The 25779-nt window shown below is 42.4% G+C and overlaps 1 protein-coding gene across 2 annotated transcripts in view; it reads left to right on the top strand.

The window, feature by feature from the left end:
* LOC124794852 overlaps positions 1-25779 on the top strand; it is a 313878-nt gene that overhangs the window by 123663 nt on the left and 164436 nt on the right. Inside the window, exon 1 of one of the 2 annotated variants that reach the window (XM_047258517.1) lies at positions 19127-19242. The exons of the other annotated variant lie outside the window; for it this stretch is intronic. Coding sequence (XP_047114473.1) covers positions 19174-19242 — 69 coding nt within the window. The 5' untranslated portion in view covers positions 19127-19173. Of the gene's footprint in view, positions 1-19126; positions 19243-25779 lie in introns of those variants that run through there. 2 annotated transcript variants of the gene reach the window in all.

The following is a 25779-nucleotide window of genomic DNA, read 5'->3' as shown; positions in this document are numbered from 1 at the left end:
TACCATCGCGGTATAAATGGTCTGAAGATAGTCACATTAAGACTGAAACCAGTAACCATTGTCAATAAATGTTTTGTTGCGGTCGAGACCGCTTTTAATTCATTTTACATTCTTTTTTTTAAAAAACTGTTTAGATCAAGTGGTCTACAACTTTCGGAAATCTTACAGTTACAGGATTTGCACCAAAACGACTGTCCATTCTGCGACATTGCTGGTGGTGCAATGATTGGGACAGTGAACCCGTATCTGGGAGAAGTATTGAAATCGACCTCCAACGATTGTGATTTAAGTTTCAGTGTCTCGGTTAAAAGAATGCCGGTTTCCTTGACAACTCGTGTTATGTCCAAGTTTATGCTCCGTCTCTAATAATCTCGACGTCGAAGGGACGTGAAACAGTAATCCTTCTCCCTTTGTCCATTTAGAAGGAGTTCCCCAATTGAGGAATGTGTCGACAGGTGTATATATAAAAGTCTTCGACACACAAAACTGATACAGGATGTCATTGTTCTGCAGACGTTTAACGCTGGGCTCGAAATTAATGAAGCAGTGGCTATTCGTTTGTGCAGACAACGCGGGTATGCCAGAAAGGCATTACAGAAATTATTGTCCCGGAGCTACTGTGTTGATAAATGTGTTGTCCTGTCAGGGGCGGATTCAAGATTCACTTGTGGGAGCTGGGAGTGAGGGTCATAATTTTTTTACTGTTTCCTGCCCCCCCCCCCTCTTGCACTTCAACTTTTACTTTCAGTCATCCCACACATTTAACATGTCACACATGCCTACCATTTTAATATTAGTAACAATCAAATATATAAAATGTCTTCAAATAATAATAACATTCTGCATGTCGCTTTATGGTAACAAAAGAAATTCCAGTTCAGAGAAATGTAGCATTTGAGAAGCATTCGTCCGAAAATTCGACAACATGTGACACATAGTTATTTTAACAACAATAGTAGTGACAAACACTCACAGTTTTGAGACCATCGTGATTTACACAATATAAAATCGAAGTGCGCCTCAGCATCAATTAGCACGTCTCTGAACACAGGGCTGAAGACGATGGTTATGCGAACGAGTAAGTAAGAGGATGCCCTTTCTCTTTCAATTGTTTCGACCTGCGTTCGCGAAGTCAGTTTTTATGTTGTTTTTTTTTTTCTTCATCTTAGTGGACCTCTCCCTCTCTGTCTTCCCCCACTCAGCGTCCTTTGGTTTTTCGCTTCTACGTGTGGTGGACTTACGAACCGTGTTGGATTAGTTATCCATATCAGTTACGGTCAGGCTGCGAATGGTCGACATTGCATTGCTAGAAAGTTACCGGTACCGGTTAGACAGTAAGGTCATTCATGTGAGCGGGCTGTCATACAAACAAGTGAAACGTATCCTGTATTAAATGTATATGATAGTTTACATAATCCCTCGCTATTTTCGAGATTCTTAGCCTTCATGCTATTCATTCTCCACAAGTTGGCTGTGAAATTTGGAAATCGACACATCTAAAAATGCAAACGCTTCTAGTGAAAAGTGTCTTGAGGGGATGGTGGACGGGCGGCGGGGGAGGGGGGGGGGGGGGGACGGGTGTAGGGAGTGACATTACTACTGCCTGCACAACCCTTATCGTGTGGTGATCCTCGCCCAGCTCCTTGTATCGTGTGGTCGTCGTTTCGTTCCGGTTAGCTGTACGCCTCCGACAAATGCGGTTGACCCGGTTAAAACTGTGGGGCATGTGTTATTGCGGCAGCTGTACGTTACGGTCCCCTGAACGGCTGCCACAACTCGAGTGTTTGATCAAAGGCCGCCAAAGCGTGCTCCGCACATTCACACTTCCTCTCCACGGACCGGCGAACTCCACACGCAGTGAATGATAAGCTTGTGGTGTCTGTGCGTCTACTAATGATCCTGCGCAAAGCAAACTTCTTTAAGGTGATCACTATACAGGGTGAAGCGAAATTCGCGCACACAGGCTTCGCAGCGCGGCTCCCCATACACCAACGATAAAAAAGTGTTTGTCACAAAATTTCGTCCGGTGAGTACATCCGGCAGAAGAAGGACGTTAAAGAGTGGCAATCTGGCAACACGGTGACCACATGTATTATAACTACCTCTGTCAACACACAGTAGTGCTGTGCAGCTGGTGCTGTGGTAACATGCAGGAGGTTGAGGGTTCGATCCTGGGTTCAAGCATATGCTTTTTATTTGGTAAATGTAGTCCAAATGGTACCATATCTGGCATCTTAATCGTCAACAGCGATTGCAGCGGTCCTCTGTAAAACATTTGCACTTACATGCGACAATCGTAGAAATGGAAGATTGGTCAGCTTTGAAACATGCCCTTTCCACGTCGTGGGCTCGAATTTATTCGCACCACTTCCTCTACTAGAAGCGAAACCCGTTTTCTTAGTACCCTCCTCCAATGGTCACATAGATTAGTACCAACTATTATTCTTACCTCGTTCAGGTCCACTACATTTCGTTAGAGCCTTGCGTTAGCAGTAGGACTAGCAACGTCCTTTGCGAATAATGTCCAAACTCCGTTACTATTTGTATGTGTTATCACACTGGTCCCATTAATTGTTTCAGCTGTCTATTTCTTATTTGTCTAAACACGTATTTGTTGTGTTCAGCGTTACAAAATATTGTAAATTTAGGATACATGTGACATAAGAAACGGTGTATATTACAGTATGAAATGTCAGAATGAAATTAGCAAACAAAATTACAGTGTTGCCAGATTGCTACTCTTCAACGTCCTTTTTCTGCCAGATGTACTCGCCAGACGAAATTTTGTGAGAGATATTTTTGTATCGCTGGCATTGGAGTCGCGATGCGAAGCCCGAGTGCGCGAATTTCGCTTCACCCTGTATAATCAATCCTAATTCAATTTCGGGTTATTTGACCGCTAGGCATTTGTGTGTAATGGTATGTATTGTATTTTACAAAAAAAGAGCAGTGTTGAACAACTTTAATTTCAAAGTCGCCTGCATAGATTGCCACTGTCCTAACTCTTAACATGCCACAGCTGACTGCCAGCAAAATAATATAACAATAAAATATTAGGTTGGTGCATAAGTTCGTAGCATTTTCCCATAAGTTTAATAAACACAACATATACGCATAACAGAGACTTTAGTCATCAATAATACAGTCTCCATCACTACTTACAAGTCTGCCAACGCTGGGGTTAATTTTTGATTCCTCAATTGTAAAAATCAGGTGGTTTTGAGGGGTGGAACTTGTCGACCCATTTTCGGAGCGCATTTTCATCAAAGTCAGTCCATCGAAGGCTTTTAATAGAGAGCGGAAAAGGTGAAAATCTGAGAGCGCAAGATCAGGTGAACAAGGATGGTGCTGAACAACTTCCCAACCTAATTCCTGTATAGTTTTTGTTGTCTAGCGGAACGCAGGCGGGCCTCATGGCTTCGGGCAGTCTTTCTGATCGTTGTTCTTGGATTGCATCTGCAAGACGTCTCAGTTGTTGACAATAAATGTAAGCAGTACTGGTTTACAATGGAAGCATTTCGTAGTACACCACACCGTAGCTGTCCCACCAGATGCATAACATTATCTTTTGTGGACACGTGCAGGTCGTTGCACCGGAAGTTGCTGCTTTGTTTGGGCTCAACCATACCTCTCTTTTCCTTATGTTAGCATAAAGACACCATTTGTCTTCACCATTAACCATATAGGATAGGAATGGTCGATGCTGTTCACGAACCAATTGATGAAGAACATTCAGAGATGCACATTTGGCCACCCTCTAATTTTTGTGATTTTAGCTTAAGGCATTCGGTACCCTTACACCTGATTTATGAACATTCCCCGTTTCCTGCAAATGTCGCACGATGGTGGAATGATGACGGTGCATCACATTTGCCAGTTCTCGAATACACTAACATGGATCACTGTGGACTAATGCGTTTAAACGATCTTAATCGTACCCCGAAGTCTTCCCGAAAGTGCTCATTAAAACGAGAAAACCGTTTTTTTACCGTGCTCTGTCCAATGGCATTATCCCGCTATACGGCACAAATGTCACTGGCCGCCTCTGCTGTTGTCACCCCAATATTGAACTCAAAGAGAAGAATGTGTCGGAAATGTCCCGATTTCTCCACTTGGCAGTCTATTTTCTAGCATCCACAGATCCACTCACTATCTCCAAATGCCAAAATGGCAATATATAAACTCAAATAGCAACAATGAACGACAAATACAAAACGGCAATCGATAAATAAACCCATAGCGACCAGAATATCCACATGAAAAATAAAAACTAACTTATCCACCAACCTAATAAGTAAAATGTTTAAATATAACGGTAATTTGTTTAGGTAACTGCCTGATCTGTCGCTTGGACACAATTTCCAAGAAAATGCTTCTGAGAAATAAATAATTTGAAAAGCTTTCGTCCAGAGAGTTGAAAACTACTTAGTTGATGTAATTCATTTAAGAAGCATAGCATCAAACTCTTACAACTTTCATTACGTCATAACACTCACCATTATCAGTAATTCACGTAGCACTTTGACTGTAAAAGCATACCTACAGACTAGAAGCATGCGAAATTAATGAGGGGAAGACTGTTTCTTTCAAGTCATTTCTGTCTGTATTCGGAAATATTGTTATTTTTTCTTAGTGGAGAACCTTTTATTCCTGCCTTGTGTCACTTTGTGTCCTGCCTGTAATCGTCTAGAATACCCTTCCAATTTCATCATGTTTTATTATTTTCTGAAACGTGGTTGAAAAAATTGTAAATTGGTATACGTAAAAATAGAATGCTATGGATAAATTGTTGTACGGGGCGTGGGGAGGGGATGGAGCACCTCCCCAGTTCCGGGTCTGCATGTAATTATTATGATAAAGATGGCTCATCAATGTTATACTGCCTTACTCACTGATTTATTGTATCTGACAATGGTTGCTGAAGTCTACACTCACACATCCTTGATCAAATCTCTTCAAGGATATGACAAGATAATTTAATGAAAACAATAAGAGAATGAAGGAGACAAACAAAATTGCTGCTTAAACACCACATATCATCAGTTAACATTGAAAACGTCCCATTAACTAACAGACATGAGAAAACTGTGCAAACATTCCAAGACTTCTTTAAATGTTTGCATAGTTGAGGGGATATCTTTGGAACACAGACAGTTGAACAAAGAAAATAATACACTCCGGAAGAAATGCCGTAAGACATGTATTAAGCCAAGCAAGACTGAAGGAAAGGCGCATGGGGATGATGGTATTTCAATAGAAATGGTTACAGCTCGAGGCAAACTAGTACAAAAGGAATCTACAACATTGTTTTTCGAAATCTACAGGGAAGATGATTTCCTAGAAATGGAACAATGACGTAATTATTAGATTTCACTAGAAACTAGTCAAGCCTATAGCTTTCTTTTATATATATTGCCTTTCAGATTCGTCTCTGTGACGTACAAGATATTTACAAAAATTATCACCAACCGTATTTATCCTGTTATTCTATAACAGGCTTCCAGTCTCCTTAGGCACGTTATCCTTTACTTAAGTCTGTGTGCAAGCAAGGTTTAGAAGTCGATAAAGCACGCTTTGCCTGCAATTAACAAATGCTGCAAGAGCTTTCGCCTCAGCCACAACCAAATCTATAGTAACAACCTTTGAGAAACAAGACACTGGTTCTTCTGATGGTAGCGTACTGAAGAATATGTGTATCTGTGCTGCAGTTCTCATTAGAGTCAATCAAGATAGTGAGGAATTCGGAAGAGAGAATTCAGGCAAGAAGATTCAGCATCATTTCCTGTGGTCTCAGCAGCCCTAGAGGAAACTTTCGGATTTTAAAACTGGGAATTAGAAGTATGAATGAGTGTAAACGAAATCTCCTAATGACATAGTACTGTTCGTCCCTAGTACTTATAGTAAGAGTACAATAATTGCATGAATAGATGTTATAAGTTGTTTTAAAGCTGAACCACTATCTATGAGCTAAGCAGTTATCAAATTGAAGTAACTGTCGCAGTCGCAGCCTGTGGATCGTTTTGTGCAGCTTTAACTAGCATTTGGCAAATTGCCTCTCACAGGCTCGCGAACAACTTTTTTTTTTAGTCATCAGTCTTCTCATTGGTTCGATCTGGCCCGCCACGGATTCCTCTCCCGTGCCAGCCTCTTCATCTCAGAGTAGCACTTGCAACCTACGTCCTCAGTTATTTGTTGGAGCTATTCCAGTCTCTGTCTTCCTCTACAGTTTTTGCCCTCTAATCTCCCTCTAGTACCATGGTAGTAGAATTCTTTAACTTCACCTACTTCGTGACTATCAACCCTCATGTTAAGTTTCTCGTTGTCCACGTTTCTGCTACTTCTCATTACTTTCGTCTTCCTTCGGTTTACTCTCAGTCCATATTCTGTACTCATTAGGCCGTTCATTCCGTTCAGCAGATCATGTAATTCTTCTTCACTTTCACTCAGGGCAGCAATGTCATCAGCGCAACGTATCATTGATATCCTTTCACGCTGACTTTTAATTCCATTCCTGGACCTTTTTTCTAATTCCATAATTGCTTCATCGATGTTCAGATTGAACAGTAAGGGCGAAAGACTACCTCCCTGTCTGACATCCTTTTTAATCCGACCACTTCGTTATTGGTCGTCCACCCTTATTATTCTCTCTTGGCTCTTGCGCGTATTGTATATTACCCACCTCTCCCTATAGCTTACCCCTAATTTTCTCAGAATTTCGAACGTCTTCCACTATTTCATATTGTCGGATACTTTTTCCAAGTCGACAAATCCTATGAATGTGTCTTGATTTTTTCTTGAGTCTTGTTTCCATTATCAACCGCAACGTCAGAATTGCCTCTCTGGTACCTTTATCTTTCCTACAGCCATATGATCGTTATCTAACACATCGTCAATTTTCTTTTCCATTCTTCTATGTATTACTTTTGTCAGCAACTTGGATGCATCAGCTGTTAAGCTGATTGTGCGATACTTCTCGCACTTGTCTCCTCTTGCAGTCTTCGGAATTGTGTGGATGGTATTTTACCGAAACTCAGATGATGTGCTGCCAGACTCATGTATTCTCCACACCAATGTGAATAGTCGTTTCTTGCCACTTCCCCCAATGAGTTAAGAAATTCTGATGGAATGTTATCTATCCGTTCTACCTTATTTGACGTTAAGTCCTCTAAATCTCTTTTAAATTCTGATTCTAATAGTGGATCCCTATCGACTCCTGTTTCTTTTTCTATTGCATCAGACGAATCTTCCCTCTAATACAGGCCTTCAATGTAATGTTTCCAACTATCCGCTCTCTCTTCTGCATTTAACAGTGGAATTCCCATTGCACTGTTAATGTTACCACCCTTGCTATTTTGACGCTCTTGTATGCTGAGTCAATCCTTCCAACAATTATTTCTTTTGCGATTTCTTCACATTGTTCTTGCAGCCATTTCTCCTTAGCTCCCCTGCACTTCCTATTTGTTTGATTCCTCACTGACTTGTATTTCTGTGTTTGTATTTCCCTGCATATTTTTGTACTTCATTCTTTCTTCGATCAACTGAAGTATTTCTTCTGTTACCCATGGTTTCTTGGCAGTTACCTTCGTTGTGCCTATGTTTTCCTTTCCAACTTCTGTGATTGCCCTTTTTAGAGACGTCCATCCTCTTCAACTGTACTGCCTTCTGAACCGTTCCATATCGCTGTATCTGCTTTATATGCTTCTTTAATATTATTAACTTGTTTCTCGGTGATAATACTTAGCCTCACCTGCTATTCTGTTCTTCCTCTTCAGTTTAGCCGTACACAACTTAAACAGATTTCGACCATTAACAAAGCGTACAGCAATACAGGAATTTCCAGCACGAGAACAGACAACAGTATGTCCAATATTTGCTAAACACACAAGATCGTTATTCACAATTGTACTTCTCATAAATGTACCACAATGGAAGAAATTTTCTTTTACTTGAATGTCAATAATGGTATTGACACCTCTCGTCATTCCCCATAAGTACATGAAAGTCGTATCCCTCCAAAAATAATTCAACAATCTCTCGTCGATTAGGTTCAACAGAAAATCAGAAATCAATAAATAATTCACTTGCACCACGAGAGATACGATTGCCACAAGACAGTCTGCTCAATGTCAATACATTTCCTTCAACGTCAGCATTAACATTCATAAAACACTGCCTCAATCCTCACTAATAACTAGAGCGACTTGCGCGGAGCCTCGAGGAACCATTCATCATTAATTCCTGTCGCTCTCTGCTATTAGCAACTAATCACGACCTTCCATGACTCAGAGGCTACCTTAAGAAACGTTACCCGCTGAGAAGATCAAGACTCCAAATAGAAAACGATTGAAGCGACGCAGCGCTACGAGACTGCAATCGTATCCGAGAGGACGACGGTTCAGATTCCCGACCAGCTCTCCAGATGTAGGTTTTCCGCGATCGGTCTCAATCTCTTAATGCAAATACCGATATGGTTTCTTTGTAATAATGACCTCTTTGTCAATTATCAGTATCCATCTTTCTTCCTTCTTTTTCTTCAAGCACTTACGCCAATTACAGCAGAAGTAAAACCGCCGATCTGTGCCCATGCAAAGCCAAGCAAACTTGGTGCCATCAAAGTATCGAATGTAGTTCCGTGTTCTGAGTTAATGCAGTGTCAAGTCTGGTTTACCCTTAGCCTCATACAAGCGAACGTTGCTATTTTGTGAGCATCAATTAAAGCAATCATGCTTTCTTTGGTCCACTGTGGAAATATTCGTGGTAATTACTAGGGGCTGTGAGACAAAGTCTTCCCAGCTGCCTTTGCTTTCAGGTGATGATGTCAGCTGCTGAGAGGACTCCCGATTCGCCAGCACAGATGCATCCAAATAATCTTTCAACGAAAGTGGCACTGGAGCAATCACCTGCAGTCATGTAGAGCACCTTGAAGAAAAACAGCCGAGCACACATATTGAAATATTCCAGGCTATTAGCTCGTGGTCTAATGAATTTCTTAGAGGAACATAACTTTTCTATGAATGTCCGCTGGCCTGCTATTGACTGCACTATAAGCACGTATCTGCATTCTCCCCAAACAGAGTCATTAAATCACATGTTTTCGAATCTTGAGTGTGACACCGTTATCGGTTATAGTCGTCTGTTATTGCAGTCACTGTACAGTGGAAGACCGATTCAGACACCATTCAGTTTCACACCTTCCCTTTCCGATTACAATTACCTGCGTTCTTAATAAACCTTATTGCCTCTCTGTGTAGCCTGTCATAACACTGAGCGCTTCAGTACTGAGCCAGGATGTGACTCGGGCATTCATATTACTTACAACTTCACTTGAAGATGTCCTTTGCAGATGGGGATGCAACATTCTGTTTCTGCCAGAAATCAACCTCAGAGTAATAGCCGAAGATATTTTAATACGTGCGACACTTCTGGGCTCGAAAGTTCACATCTTACAAACATCCTAGCAGTCGATGGCACCTGTTTGGGAGCCCTCGCCGGTCGGTGTGACCGAGCGGTTCTAGGCGCTTCAGTCTGGAACCGCGCGATCGCTACGGTCGCAGGTTCGAATCCTACCTCGGGCATGGATATGTGTGATGTCCTTAGGTTAGTTAGGTTTAAGTAGTTCTAAGTTCTAGGGGACTGATGACCTCAGATGTTAAGTCCCATAGTGCTCAGAGCCATTTTTTGGGAGCCCTTTCCCAAGTAAACTTGCAGTAAATCTTACTTTATCTGATACCAGTTTTTGTTACTGTGCGGTACCATATTTTACGTGAGAATAGAAGCTTCAGAATGGCATGAGAACTGTGTAAGCCCGTGTCACACGGAGTGAGATTTTCTCTAAGCTTATCTGCTGGCCCACTCGACGGCTCCCTAGCAGGCTCCATCATAAGCTAGCCAGCTTCCCTGCAGAGAGCTGTGCATGTTTTCTGTGACAGGCCTGGTGCTATTTCCCTTGTCAATGACTCTTAAAAAAAGTGCATTAAAAATCTGTAATTACCATAGGTGGATTAGGGGGAAGAGGGCAAAGGGTTTTTCGCCTCTCACCCCAGCAGCACAGGGACCACTGCTGAAAAAGCCTGGGTCCTCGTAACTCAGCCTAAAAATGATGTACTTTTTCGGTTTTTCCATGAGCCATAAATCTTCTAACTCTGGTTACTGGTAATGAAAAGCACCGCAAACTACTTAAAATCTTCAGATGATCAGAAATTTTTTTTCACCCTCCCTCCCCCTGGAGTCCATCTTGGATCTGTCCATGATACAGTAGTTACTTGTATATCATGGTAAATCAGGATGTTTCGCATACTAACCATGTGGTAAACCACTGTCCTCTTTGCATGCTATCATTTGCCAAAATCTCATTTCGTTATCTCAATATTTCATTCTCGTTTTATCATCTGGGCAACGGGTGGGACAGAGTGCAGTATTTACAATCCATGTTCTCGAGAATAAGGAGAGGTATAGAACTCATCCCAAGTTTAAAGAATAATTAGATACGTCAGCTACATTTAATATGCAGCAATATACGGCCTAATGTACACCAAATGCAAACTAAGAGAGACCCCTATTTTTCATTCAAAATTATTCAAATTTCTCGCAGTGGCATACTTAATTTAGATGTATTACAATAACTATGACCATTAGCGGAATGATGAGACAATCCATCACGAAAATGGCTAATCAGGCTATGATATGTGGGAGATTCAATTTTTTTTTAGCAAATGCTTTAAACTCGATTGAGAAAGATAGTTGAGCATCCGGCTTGCGTGCATTGCCATTGACTTGTCTAGCCAGCCAGCTACCTGCGATGTCGAATATTACACTGAGTGAGTGCTTCAACATGTGAGCCAGCTGTTCCGTTTCCCTGCTAGCCAAGTCAAGCGCACCACCTACAAAACCGACAGCACCCCATATGAGGCTTGCCTTTATGTACACAAATGTTACAAGAGATACTGTGGCACCACTCCTTTCAAGGACATACTCTGGCTTTCTCGAACGCACCAATAGATGTCTCTGCAATATACTGCAGTGACTGTGGTAGCCATTCCAGTAGACAAATTAAAGTAGTGCTTCATTATACCTTCAGTTGGTGCATTCACTGCAATTTTGGAAACTGTTGCTGTCTTGTCTTTGTTTGAAAGTGTGAACCTGCTAACTTCATATTCATTATTTACATACCGTTATATATTACGAAAATTACTTAGCAACAAACTCCCACAGTGTTAAGGAAAGGTGCTGGTTCTGCAAATTATGTTCTAATATGCGCGAAAAATTACAGTTCGATGCCAGAAAAGTAAACTTTTTCCTTTACACCTGAAAGTAACTGAAACAATAAGAAAGAAAAACAAAGGAAGTAGGTTACAGTACACTCGTTCGCCCACTGCTTGAATGCTGCTCAGCGGTGTGGGATCCGTACCAGATAGGGTTGATAGAAGAGATAGAGAAGATCCAACGGAGAGCAGCGCGCTTCGTTACAGGATCATTTAGTAATCGCTAAAGCGTTACGGAGATGATAGATAAACTCCAGTGGAAGACTCTGCAGGAGAGACGCTCAGCAGCTCGGTACGGGCTTTTGTTTCGAGAACATACCTTCACCGAAGAGTCCAGCAGTATATTGCTCCCTCCTACGTATATCTCGCGAAGACACCATGAGGATAAAATCAGAGAGATTAGAGCCCACACAGAAGCATACAGACAACCCTTCTTTCCACGAACAATACGAGACTGGAATAGAAGGGAGAACCGATAGAGGTACTCAGGGTACCCTCCGCCACACACCGTCCGGTGGCTTGCGGAGTATGGATGTTGATGTAGATAAAGAATGTAGCAACCAGTTGCGGAAACATAATACTTTCGGGACGGCTGAAACTAAGTGACCCTGTAATTCTTTTTATACAGTATGTATCAGTATTTTCTGTGTTCTTTTTATTCTGAGTGGTAGTGTTTTACCAGATAATCGACGTGTTCTGGATATTTACACTCATTTCCGAGTTTCATGCTCAATTTGTACAGTACTGACAATGACAACTCACACCTGAGAGAGCATTTTTATATGTACATAACATCGATTATTACAGAACATACTTATATTAATAAGAGAAGTCCCAGAATCTTTCAGAAACGTGAAGGAGAATATTAAAATTTTTGCACCTGTCAGGATGCGAACCACAGCTTTCAGTTTCATGACTCCACATCTATACCAACCGCACGTCACTAACGATTTACAAATTGTGACTTTGACATGCGTCATCGATCACCTAAAAACTTTAAACGCCGTTTAGTGACTGTCTGAAATTTAACTGCACAAATTGTACCAATATGGACGCCATTTCGAGACATACTCAATATGCAGGTGTTTTGAAACAGCATTTATTCATGGCACGTAAGTTATAATGTAAAGCACGTCAATAAGGCGTCTTCAATGTCCTTCAGCCAAAGTACACACTTAGGGGACAAAAGTCATGGGATAGCTATATGCACATATGGAGATGGTGGTAGTATTGAGTACACAATGTATAAAAGGAAAGTGCATTGGCGGAGTTGTCATTTGCACTCAGCTGACTCACGTGAAAATGTTTCCGTGGTGATTGTGGCCGCACATGAATTAACAAAGTTTGAACACGCACTGGTAGCTGGACCTAGATGAATGGGACATTCCATTTTGTAAATCGTTAGGGGATTTGATAAACCGAGATCTACAGTGTTAATAATGTGATTTCCAGAAGGCTTTTGACACCGTTCCTCACAAGCGACTTATAATCAAATTGCGTGCATATGCAGTATCGTCTCAGTTGTGTGACTGGATTCGTGATTTCCTCTCAGAGAGGTCACTGTTCGTAGTGATAGATGGGTAAATAATCGAGTAGAACAGAAGTTATATCTGGCGTTCTGCAGGGTAGTGTCATGGGCCCTCTGCTGTTCCTGATTTACATAAATGATCTGGGAGATAATCTGAGCAGCCCCCTTAGATTGTTTGCAGGTGATGCTCTAATTTACCGTCTAGTAAAATCATCAGACGATGAGTTCCAATTACAAAATGATCTGAAGAGAATTTCTGTATGGTGCGAAAAGTGGCAATTGGCACTAAACAAAGAAAGTGCGATGTCATCCACATGGGTACTAAAAGAAATCCGATAAATTTTGGGTATACGATAAATCGCACAAATCTAAGGGCTGCCAATTCGACTAAATACCTAGGATTAAAATTACGAGCAACTTAAATTGGAAAGACTACATGGATAATATTGTGGGGAAGGCGAAACAAAGACTGCACTTTGTTGGCAGAACACTTAGAAGATGCGACAAACCCACTAAAGAGGCAGCCTACATTACGCTTGTCCGTCCTCTGCTGGAATATTGCTGCGCGCTGTGGGATCCTTACCTGGTAGGATTGACGGAGGACATCGAAAAAGTGCAAAGAAGGGCGGCTCGTTTCGTGTTATCACGCAACAGGGGTTAGAGTGTCACTGATATGATACGCGAGTTGGGGTGGCAGTCACTGAAACAAAGGCAGTTTTCTTTGCGGCGAGATCTATTTACGAAATTTCAATCGCCAACTTTCTCTTCCGAATGCGAAAATATTTTGTTGACACCTACCTACGTAGGGAGAAATGATCATCATAATAAAATAAGAGAAATCAGAGCTCGAACGGAAAGATTTAGGTGTTCCTTTTTCCCAAGCGCCATTCAAGAGTGGAATGGTAGAGAAGTAGTGAAAATGGTTCAATGAACCCTCTGCCAGGCACTTAAGTGTGAATTGCAGAGTAACCATGTAGATGTAGATGTAGAGGATACCAAATTCCAGGCATTACTTCTCACCAATGACAACACAGTGGCTGACGGCCTTCACTTAACGACCGACAGCAGCGGCGTTCGCGTAGAGTTGTCAGTCTTGACAGACATGCAAAACTGAGTGGAGTGACCGCAGAAATCAATGTGCGACGTACGACGAACTTATCCGTTAGGACAGCGCGGCGAAAATTGGCGTCAATGAGCTATGGCAGCAGACGGCCGATACGAGTGCCAATGCTAACAGCACGACATGACCAGCAGCGCCACTCCTGCGCTCGTTCCCGTATCGTTTGGACCCTTGACGGCTGGAAAACCATGTCCTGGTCAGATGAATCCCAATTTCAGTGGTCGTGGTAGGTTTCGCATGTGGCACAATCTCACGTAGCCACGGACCCAGGTTGTCAACAAGGCAGTGTACAAGCTGATGGTGGCTCCATAATGGCGTGGGCTGCGTTTACATAGAATGGACTGTGTGCTCCGTTATGTTCGGCTACTTGGAGACCATTCGCAACCATTCATAGTTCTGATGTTCCCAAGCAACGATTGGATGACAATGCGCCATGTCACCGCGCCGCTGTTGTTCGCAGCTGGTCTGAAGAAGATACTGGACACTTCGAGCGAATTATTTGGCCACCCAGATAGCCCGACATGAATCCATCTACATCTACATCTACATGGATACTCTGCAAATCACATTTAAGTGCCTGGCAGAGGGTTCATCGAACCACCTTCACAATTCTGTGTTATTCCAACCTCGTATAGCGCGCGGAAAGAATGAACACCTGTATCCTTCCGTACGAGCTCTGAATTCCCTTATTTTATCGTGGTGATCGTTCCGCCCTATGTAGGTCGGTGTCAAAAAATGTTTTCGCATTCGGAGGAGAAAGCTGGTGATTGGAATTTCCTGAGATTCCGTCGCAACGAAAAACGCCTTTCTTTTAATGATTTCCAGCCCAAATCCCTTATCATTTCTGTGACACTTTCTCGCAGATTTTGCGATAATACAAAACGTGCTGCCTTTCTTTGAACTTTTTCGATGTACTCCGTCAGTCCTACCTGGTAAGGATCCCACACCGTGCAGCAGTATTATAAAAGAGGACGGACAAGCGTAGTGTAGGCAGTCTCCTGAGTAGGTCTGTTACATTTTCTAAGTGTCCTGCCAATAAAACGCAGCCTTTGGTTAGCCTTCCCCACAACATTTTCTATGTGTTCCATCCAATTTAAGTTGTTCGTAATTGTAATACCTAGGTATTTAGTTGAATTTACGTCTTTTAGATTAGACTGATTTATCGTGTAACCGAAGTTTAACGAACTCCTTTTAGTACTCGTGTGGATGACCTCACACTTTTCGTTATTTAGAGTCAACTGCCACTTTTCACACCATTCAGATATTTTTTCTAAATCGTTTTGCAGTTTGTTTTGATCTTCTGATGACTTTATTAGTCGTTAAACCACAGCGTCATCTGCAAACAACCGAAGACGCCTGCTCAGATTGTCTCCCAAATCGTTTATACAGATAAGGAGCAGTAAAGGGCCTAAACACTACCCTGGGGAACTCCTGAAATCACTTCTGTTTTACTCGATGACTTTCCGTCAATTACTACGAACTGTGACCTCTCTGGTAGGAAATCGCAAATCCAGTCACATAACTGAGACGATATTCCTAAGCATGCAATTTTACTACGAGCCGCTTGTGTGGTACAGTGTCAAAAGCCTTCCGGAAATCCAGGAATACGGAATAGATCTGAAATCCCTTGTCAATAGCACTCAACACTTCATGTGAATAAAGAGCTAGTTGTGTTTCACAGAAACGATGTTTTCGAAACACATGTTGACTGTAAGTAAATAGACCGTTTCCTTCGAGGTAATTCATAATGTTCGAACACAATATATGTTCTAAAATCCTGCTGCATATCGACGTTAACGATATGGGCCTGTAATTTAGTGGATTACTCCTACTACCTTTCTTGAATATTGGTGTGACCTGTGCAACTTTCCAGTCTTTGGGTACGGATGTTTCGTCGAGCGAACGGTTGTATATGATTGTTAAGTATGGAGCTAATGCATCAGCATATTCCGAAAGGAACCTAATTGGTATACAGTCTGGACCAGAAGACTTGTTTTTATTAAGTGATTTGAGTTGCTTCAATACTCCGAGGTTATTTACGTCTACGTTATTCATGTTGACAGCTGTTCTCGATTCGAATTCTGGAATATTTACTTCGTCTTCTTTTGTGAAGGCATTTCGGAAGGCTGTGTTTAGTAAATCTGCTTTGGCAGCACTGTCTTTGATAGAGTCTCCATCCAGAGAAGGCATTGATTGTATCTTGCCGCTAACATACTTCACATAGGACCAGAATCTCTTCGGATTTTCTGCCAGGTTTCGAGACCAAGTTTCGTTGTGGAAACTGTTATAGGCGTCTCGCATTGAACTCCGCGTCAAGTTTCGAGCTTCTGTAAAGGATCGCCAATCTTGGGGATTTTGCGTCTGTTTAAATTTGGCATGTTTGTTTCGTTGTTTCTGCAACAGTGTTCTATCCTGTTTTGTGTACCAAGGAGGATCAGCTCCGTCGTTTGTTAGTTTATTTGGTGTAAACCTCTCAATTGCTGCCGATACTATTTCTTTGAATTTAAGCCACGTCTGGTCTACACTTATATTATTAATTTGGAATGAGTGGAGATTGTCTCTCAGGAAGGCGTCAAGTGAATTTTTATTTGCTTTATTGAATTGGTGTATTTTTCGCTTATTTTTCGAGGATTTGGGGATTACAATATTGAATCTCGCTACGACAACCCTGTGTTCACTAATCCCTATATCTATTTTTATGCTAGTTGTTAACTCAGGATTGTTTGTTGCTAAGAGGTCAAGTGTGTTTTCACAACCGTTTACTATTCACGTGGGCTCATGAACTAACTGTTCGAAATAATTTTCAGAGAATGCGTTTAGCACAATTTCGGATGATATTTTATGCGTACCTCCGGAATTAAACATGTATTTCCGCCTACATATCGAGGTTAAATTAAAGTCACCACCAACTATTATCGCATGAACCTTTCAGAAAAGTTATGGTACATGATCGAGAGGTCAGTACGTCACAAAATCCTGCACCGGCAACACTCCCGCAATTATGGACGGGTATAAAGGCAGGCAAGGGGTAAGATAGATACTGCCTACAGGAAAATTAAAGAGACCTTTGGAGAAAAGAGAGCCACTTGTATGAATATCAAGAGCTCAGATGGAAACCCTGTTCGAGGCCAAGAAGGGAAAGCAGAAAGGTAGAAGAAGTATATAGAGGATTTATACAAGTGCGGTGTACTTGAGGACAATATTATGCAAATGGAAGAGGATGTAGATGAAGATGAAATGGGAGATACGATACTGCGTGAAGAGTTTGATAGAGCACTGAAAGACCTGAGTCGAAACAAGGCCCCCTGAGTAGACAACATTCCATTAGAACTACTGACTGTCTTGGGAGAGCCAGTCCTGACAAAACTCTACCATCTGGTAAGCAAGAGTTATGAGACAGGCGAAATACCCTCAGACTTCAAGAAGAGTATAATAATTCCAATCCCAAAGAAAGCAGGTGTTGACAGATGTGAAAATTACCGAACTATCAGTTTAATAAGTCACAGCTGCAAAATACTAACGCGAATTCTTTAAAGACGAATGGAAAAACTGGCAGAAGCCGATCTCGGGGAAGATCAGCTTGGATTCCGTAGAAATATTGGAACACGTGAGGCAGTACTGACCTTACGACTTATCTTAGAAGAAAGATTAAGGAAAGGCAAACCTACGTTTCTAGCATTTGTAGACTTAGAAAAGCTTTTGACAATGTTGACTGCAATACTCTCTTTCAAATTCTGAAGGTGGCATGGGTAAAATACAGGGAGCGAAAGGCTATTTACAATTTGTACAGAAACCAGATCGCAGTTATAAGAGTCGAGGGGTATGAAAGGGAAGCAGTGGGTGGGAAGGGAGTGAGACAGGGTTGTAGCCTCTCCCCGATGTTATTCAATCTGTATATTGAGCAGGCAATAAAGGAAACAAAAGAAAAGTTCGGAGTAGGTATTAAAATCCATGGAGAAGAAATAAAAACTTTAAGGTTCGCCGATGACATTGTAATTGTGTCAAGAGACAGCAAAGGACTTGGAAGAACAGTTGAACGGAATGGACAGTGTCTTGGAAGGAGGATATAAGATGAACATCAACAAAAGCAAAACGAGGATAATGGAATGTAGTCGAATTAAGTCGGGTGATGCTGAGGGAATTAGATTAGGAAATGAGACACTTAAAGTAGTAAAGGAATTTTGCTATTTGGGGAGCAAAATAACTGATGACGGTCGAAGTAGAGAGGATATAAAATGTAGACTGGCAATGGCAAGGAAAGCGTTTCTGAAGAAGAAAAATTTTTTAACATCGAGTATAGATTTAAATGTCAGGAAGTTGTTTCTGAAAGTATTTGTATGGAGTGTAGCCATGTATGGAAGTGAAACGTGGACGATAAATAGTTTAGACAAGAAGAGAATAGAAGGTTTCGAAATGTGGTGCTACAGAAGAATGCTGAAGATTAGATGGGTAGATCACATAACTAATGAGGAGGTATTGAATAGTATTGGGGAGAAGAGGAGCTTGTGGCACAATTTGACTAGAAGAAGGGATCGGTTGGTAGGACATGTTCTGAGACATCGAGGGCTCACCAATTTAGTACTGGAGGGCAGCGTGGAGGGTAAAAATCGTAGAGGGAGACCAAGAGATGAATACATTAAGCAGATTCAGAAGGATGTAGGCTGCAGTAGGTACTGGGAGATGAAGAAGTTTGCACAGGATAGAGTAGCATGGAGAGCTGCATCAAACCAGTCTCAGGACTGAAGACCACAACAACAACAACAACATAAAGGCAGCATGGCTCAATATTTCTGCAAGGGACTGCCAATGACTTGTTGAGTCCATGTCACGTTGAGGTGCTCCACTACGCCGGCCACAAGGAGGCCCGACACAATATTTGGAGGTATCCCGTGACTTTCGTCACATCACTGTATATCTTTCAGGGGAGCGAAGCCTCCTTACGTCTCGGAAAGTATGTGCAAAGAGAGGCACGCCGAGCTTACGGGCCGCCACTGTGCGGGGCCCGGATTTAGACGTGCCTGTGGCTACGGCAGGTGTTCGCGGAAGAGCTTTCCCTCGCCAGGATTCCCCGCGTGGCCTGGTGGCCCCACGAGGCAGCCGAGCGCAGCGCAGCGCTCCCAAGGCCGCCCGCCGCCGTCTGGGCCGTTGCGTCACATCCTGTGCCGTCCCTTCCCTTCCCGTCCCGTCCCGTCCCGGGCTGTCCTGTCCTGTCGTGGCGGCCGCTGCGTGGGCGTCGCGGTCCTTCGAGTCCTGCGGCAGCGCCCATGTGCGCCGTCCGCTGGTACCGGCGCCTCCCCGACGCCGAAGACGACGACAGCGACAACCTCTATCACGTACGTTACGTAGCGCGCTTCACGCACGAAACGCACACAGGGTGCTAGCCGCGACAGCAGCCGGCGGCTACGCTACGCGGTCTCGCCGTCAACCAACAAAAAACACAATTTTCCCATGCTGTCTGCGGCAAGATGCAGTTTCTCTTTCCGAAGTGCTTGGAAAAGTTGGCCGCAAACCGCTGACTCGCACACCAAATAGAGATACAGTTTATTGACGCTAAGTTCTGTCTCGTGCATGATTCAAATGTAGGCTTACCAAATTTTTTTGTAAAAATTTTTCCACTCCATTGCCTGGCTGATGCAGCAACCGTTTTCCAACCAACACTGTTTTTTTTAAATATTTTTTTCGCTTCAACCAAAGACATAATGTCATTTTTCCCTTCGCCATCTTAGAACACAGTTTTAAAATTACTTAAAAGTGTTAACAGCTTCTTGTTGTTGTTGTGGTGGTGTTCTTCAGTCTGAAGACTGGTTTGACGCAGCTCTCCATGCCGTACAGTAGAGCTGCATGCCACCGGGAGAAATTACGGCTGTAGTTTCCCCTTGCTTTCAGCTGTTCGCAGTACCAGCGCACCAAGGCCATTTTGACTGATGCTACAACGCCAGTTCAGTCACCCATCTAGACTGTTGCCCCTGCTACTACTGAAAGAGCTGCTTTCCCTCTTCAGGAAGCATACATTTGTCTGGCCTCTCAACAGATACTCCTCTAATATGGTTGCACATACAGTACGGTACCTGTATCGTTGAGGCACAAAAACCATCCCATCAACGGCAAGTTCCGTGGTTCATGGTGGAAGCGGCGGGGGGGGGGGGGGGGTGCGTAACAGTTTACTGAAACATTGAACTTCATTTATTCACTACACGTGACGTTACACCGTCAAAATTACTGTTAGTGTTATCAGCAGTCTAACAAACCAACTATTCTTCACGTTTGTATTTTTTGGCAAATTGCAAAAGATACTAATTCAAAGTTTAAACAATTTCACCCGACACTTTCTAAATATTTAGCAGTTTAGCTTGAACTCCCTTCTCGTGACTTACAACAATCGGAATAAGTTTAACTTCTGTTTGAGCTACCCATCATTCCTGTTACATAATTTATGTTTTCGAAAGAACGCAGGACATTATCATGATACGGCGAAACAACGTTTACTATAATTGACTCGGTCTTGGTTCTAGCAGATGAATCATTTGGGCCATATAATTTTTAGCCGGTTCAAAAGTACAATCTGATGTTTTGAAACTGAGTACGTGTCTAGCAGTGTGGGATGAAAATGTAGCCTCTTTAGCAGGACACTCCAAATCGCTGCTATTCCATCCCCGTTACTATCTTCGGATTTAAAAACGTCTCTTATGTTGGCGAAGCAGTAAAATTAGTAGGACTCCTATGTTTAGCTGTTTTCACGTCGTCTTTAATATCATCCTTTCGTTTATGTGTAACAGGAAATTCTCCATTACATAGTTTGCAATAACCGCGTCCATTGTTATTGTCGTTACGCAGCTTCAAAAATTTACATTTTTGTTGCAGGTTAGCATTAAACACACACTTTCTTTCGCCCATTGCTAAACGACAAGACAAAAAACGAATAGACCTAAAATGATTAAAAACGTGTAGACAAGTTACTTCACATACGAAAACGGCATAAACGCACTGCCCATGTTGTGTTGCCAAAAGACTAAGCGAAAAGTTGTCTCTCTCCGCTGAGAGAGACAAAACTGTAAGGGAACGTTAAAAAAATGCGATGTCGAGCATATAGGTCTCAATTTTAAAAAAAAAATCCTCGCTAGCCGTAAAATTCTCAAATCCCGGATATGTTTGCAACCCTGGACGTTACGCCGGAAAGTACCGAAATACCACGAGTATCCGGGTCAATCCCGGACGTACGGTAAGCCTCTTCTTATGGTAGCGATCTTCGTCTACATCTGTACTCTGTAAGCCACCTTATGGGATGTGGCAGACGGTACTCTGTACATTACCGTCACTTCTCCCTATACTTGTTCCAGTCGCGAACGGTCCGTGGGAAGAACGGTTGCTTGTAAACCTCCGCGTGAGCTCAAACATCTCGAATGTTACCTCCATGGTCTTTTCACGAGGTATACATAGAAGGAAGCGATCTACTTATAGACTCTTGTAGGAAAGCAAGTTCCCGGATTTGCGTCAGTGAACCACGTCGTGTTTCACAAGCGATCTCTCGTAACGTCTCGCTCTGGAGGTGGATGAGGATCTGTGACGCTTTCGCGCTTACAAAGCGACTTTGTGACGAAACGCGGTGATTTTTTTCGATCTTTTACTATCTTCTCAGTCTTTTCTGATACAGGTCACAGACTGAATATCAGTATTCAAATATCGGTCGAAAGGCTGTTTTCTAAGTTACCTCCAGCGTTGAGTGGACTGCACTTCCTCAGGATTCTTCTAATGACTCTTTCTGCCTTACCTACGATTAGTTTTATGTGGTTATTCTCTTTTATAATTACCTAGAATTCACACTCCCGTGTATTTAATGCATGTGACTGTTTTCTAACGCCCGTTTGGCAGTCCTGTAATCATGCAGTAACGGATCTGTGATCTATTTACGCATGCGTTACATTTGCTACTGTAGAGGGTCGACCGTCAATCGTCCAAGTGTCGGTCCTCTGCAGATCTTCCTACATTTCTTTATAATTTATTAGCGCTGCGACTTCTCCGTATACAACAGTGTCATCCACGAACAGCCTCACGGAACTTCCGACATTATCCATTTGCTCTTTTTGTAATACATTACAATCACAGTACTTTGCAGTGTTTCCGAGTCTTGTATACACATAATTTTCGTATTTGTGGATCATCGTAGTAAAAGAGTACATTTGCCTAAGCTAAATGTAATTGGCCTTTGGCAAGATTCGCACTGTCATAATTATGGACTACCCTAATATCAGCCAGTTTCTCATGACGTCAGTGGAAGATTTTTAGGAATCTTAGCATGTAAACAATTAATAATCAGAGTGCAGAACCAAATAGATTAATGTAATTAGCAGAGGAAGAAGCAATGTCGAGAGGAACGTTTTGCTCCTAAATCTAAAGCTAATCACTCTGTAAACAAATTTGGCTGAAATGCTAACTCTTAGTGGGAGGTGCTCTGGAAGAGGCAAACAAAACTTTTTGAAGAGTGCGGTTTTCACTTGTTTGGTTTTTCTTTTTTTTTTGGGGGGGGGGGGGGGAGGGGGAGGCGGTGGGCATTGTCCCGCAGGAGGTGGTGCCATGATGATCATAGTATTACGGCTTGCGTTTTGGCTAGATATGTCTCCTTGGCAGATGCACTGTGTTAGCCTTTAGAGATGGACGCAGAAGTATTTCTTCAAAGAAACCGCTTTAACGAGGCTTGGTTGAAATGGAAAAGTGTTGTCGCTAAGGAAATTAGCATTTCACCTCTGACTGGACACTTTAATCATTATTCCTTGTCGTTACTCTCCAAGATCTTGAGGATATTGATTGATAGTACCAGGCAGTTATGAGTGCATAGGGCAGTCGAAGTCGTCTTCCAGTCCACTGGTCAAAATCTAAGTTTTCCTGGTGGGTTTGTGTAGCAAGTGGCCTCAGAATAATGAGTAGAGACAGTTTGAAAATGACTCGTAGGCCAAAGCGTGGGAGGCGACTCTTATTGTAATAATTTGATGGCCACAGCAGTCAAGCAAGTTATCTGCTTTAATATGTACACAAACAAATACACTTCCACACACGCTGCACTCTCAGTTTTTTTGTGCGACGTATTGTTCCTGTATTAAATTAAAAACTATTCCATCCCGTGCTACTGACCAATGATTTTCCGGAGGTTTTCCTTGGTTGTAAGGCGATTTACGGAACTGGAAAACACCTTCCAAATTTTCCCAGTTGGGACCCCGGCCTTCTCCACCAGCTTGCCTAATGTTTGGCTGAAAAGTTCTAACTCTGTAATGGGTTCTTACTGAAAGGGCCCACGCTTCCAGGGTAACGAAGAAAAAAAATTCATGAGTGATGGAGGCTGATCCAGGTTGGCAGTAAAACGTTCATTTGTCACGGCCATTGAGTCGTATAGCAGAATGACAAATGTAACACATCATCTTCGTCGCTCCTCCCTCCGCGTTCCATAGTCACCTGCTGTGGAATCTGTAGCGATGAATTCCACACCGATCAGTGGATTTATGGCAACTTTACCTAGACCCTTTCTCACGTAGTCTGCCGTATCGAGACAATGTCAACTCCTATACAGAAGATGTCAAGAACCATTAGGGTCAAAATTACACACTTGTTAATGGAAGCTGAGCTCAGAAGTTTCAGATAAGGAACTGATGGTCGGAAATTAGTATTTACTTTTTAATTGAGATAAAAAACTTAAAATTGTAGCAACAGCTCGAAATTACGACTGCCATTCAGAGTGCATACATTTCGACATAGTCCATTGACAGAATTGGGGGCGCAAAATCATTAGGACTCGCTGATTCCACGCGTTGTTTGTGAGAGAGGTGAGACTGCTGCTCCGCCAGTAGTCTCTTTTATCTTTACACATGTTCAAATTTTCCGGGAACTACACCTGTCATTTGTGCATACAAGTTCATATAATCCATATCCGATACCCAATCATGAATTGTAAACAGTGATAAATTCGTCGTTCCGAAATGTTTTCAATGTCAATGCGGCAGGCAATTGTTTCATAGGAGACATAAGCGGTTTACAAACAAGTTCTTCAAAAGCATTGCTCTTTCAAGAATCGGAACGTCTGAAATATTCGTTTTCAACCACTGGTTAATTGCCCTCCAAATACTCTCTTTAGGATCCTGTACCGTCCGTATAATTTTGAGCATCAACCTTTGGAAACACTATACGGAACACTACCAAGTGCCGGTACTTCTCTAAGGGCCAGTAAGTACTTGGACAATATCAGCTAGCAGAAGGGGAAAATCCCACGTGGGCAAGTTGGCGAAAACTATACGTTGTTATATTTCTATTAAGGCAAGGGCTATTAAAACTGGCCTCGTTCTTCTAGGTGACCATATTGCCTCTGATAAGTCTATGTTAAAGTACTATCACATGCCCTTACGAGCTAATGTTATCTTCATAGATGTCAGCACGGAATTCGGAAATATTCAACAAATTCTACAATTGGCAGACGACAGATTCACTGCCACATCTTCTTCTCAAAGTATATAATTTGACAAGGCGCAGTCACCCAGAAATGATAATACGTTCATTTTTAATATTAGAGCGGATTTGTCGGGCCACCCAGGATTTAACAACGGAGCAAACGCAGTTTGTCACACCGTAAGGAGATTTCCTGACGGACGCAGAAGATGCTTAGGCCGTACTTGGCAACTGGAGCGAGGGTGGTCGTTGTGTCAGCTCGTGCCACAATGCAGCTACTTAGCAGTCAATTTTTTTAGTATCACACTTTTCGCTCGTTGTTGGATTAGAACAAAATTAGATAGCTCGAAATTTTCGCGACTAAGCCGATTCGCTTCAGCCGAGTTTCGTTTATGATATAACAACTGAAATTGTCCTTCCATGTCATCGGTCTTGGGTACTTCCGTGAAATTTTTTTCTATGTTCGTTATGTGTTGTATCACTGCCCTCGTCTTCTTAACGGGTTTGGAATGCCAATAAAATCATGGCTCGTTCCATTCCAGAAAGCTGTCAATGCTTCAGTATCTCGTTAAAGAAACACTACGCGTATTATTCTCGCAGCAAGAAGATCGTTCCTTTGTCTAGTATACATATCTGTAAGTGTTTATGAAATACTAGGCGTTACGTGGTGTACTGTGTAGTGCTATTTGTGTGTGACCACGTCCATCCAACTTGCATTCGAGTTTTCATGGTTTCTCTGACACGATTAAAGCGAATGCCGAAACGGTTACTTTGAAAAGGAGACTGTCGATTTTCTTCTATATCCGCTGTCCCTAATTGCGCGTCGTCGTCGGTACGTTAAGCAATTACCTTTATTTTTTGTTGCAGTCCGGATGAATAAAATTCAACTCCATAATGCTGGTCGTATATTTCCACAAGGAACGTTGCCATGTGCTCAACACCAAGTCCCTATTTACCCTTACAATACTCACGCTAGCCTTGTCACTGACAGTGCTTAAGCGACAAGAGATACTTGTGACCTCTGTGTTATCGTATTAGAGGTATACCCGAGCAGGAAGTTGACGCGGTGATTAGCGACTAAGTGCCCATTTGGTGTTCGTTTGCTCGCGTTAGTATTTTCACAAAACAATGTCGCTTCAGAGAAATACACGTTTCCCTATTACGTCTTGCAGTCCATACGCTACGGATATTCAACAGCTTCAAAAAAATGGTTCAAATGGCTCTGAGCACTATGGGACTTAACATCTGAGGTCATCAGTTCCCTAGAAATTAAAACGACTTAAACTTAATTAACCTAAGGACATCACACACATCCATGCCCGAGGCATGATTCGAACCTGCGACCGTAGCGGTCGCGCGGTTCCAGACTGAAGCGCCTAGAACGGCTCGGCCACACCGGCCGGCCTTAACGGCTTCGTTTAACCACTATTGTAGTGTGCCGC

This window comes from Schistocerca piceifrons, chromosome 4 (assembly GCF_021461385.2).
Source record: "Schistocerca piceifrons isolate TAMUIC-IGC-003096 chromosome 4, iqSchPice1.1, whole genome shotgun sequence".
In the NCBI taxonomy this organism is placed as follows: domain Eukaryota; kingdom Metazoa; phylum Arthropoda; class Insecta; order Orthoptera; family Acrididae; genus Schistocerca; species Schistocerca piceifrons.
Note: the sequence above shows the minus strand (reverse complement) of the source record. Positions and strands in the feature narration are given on the sequence as shown.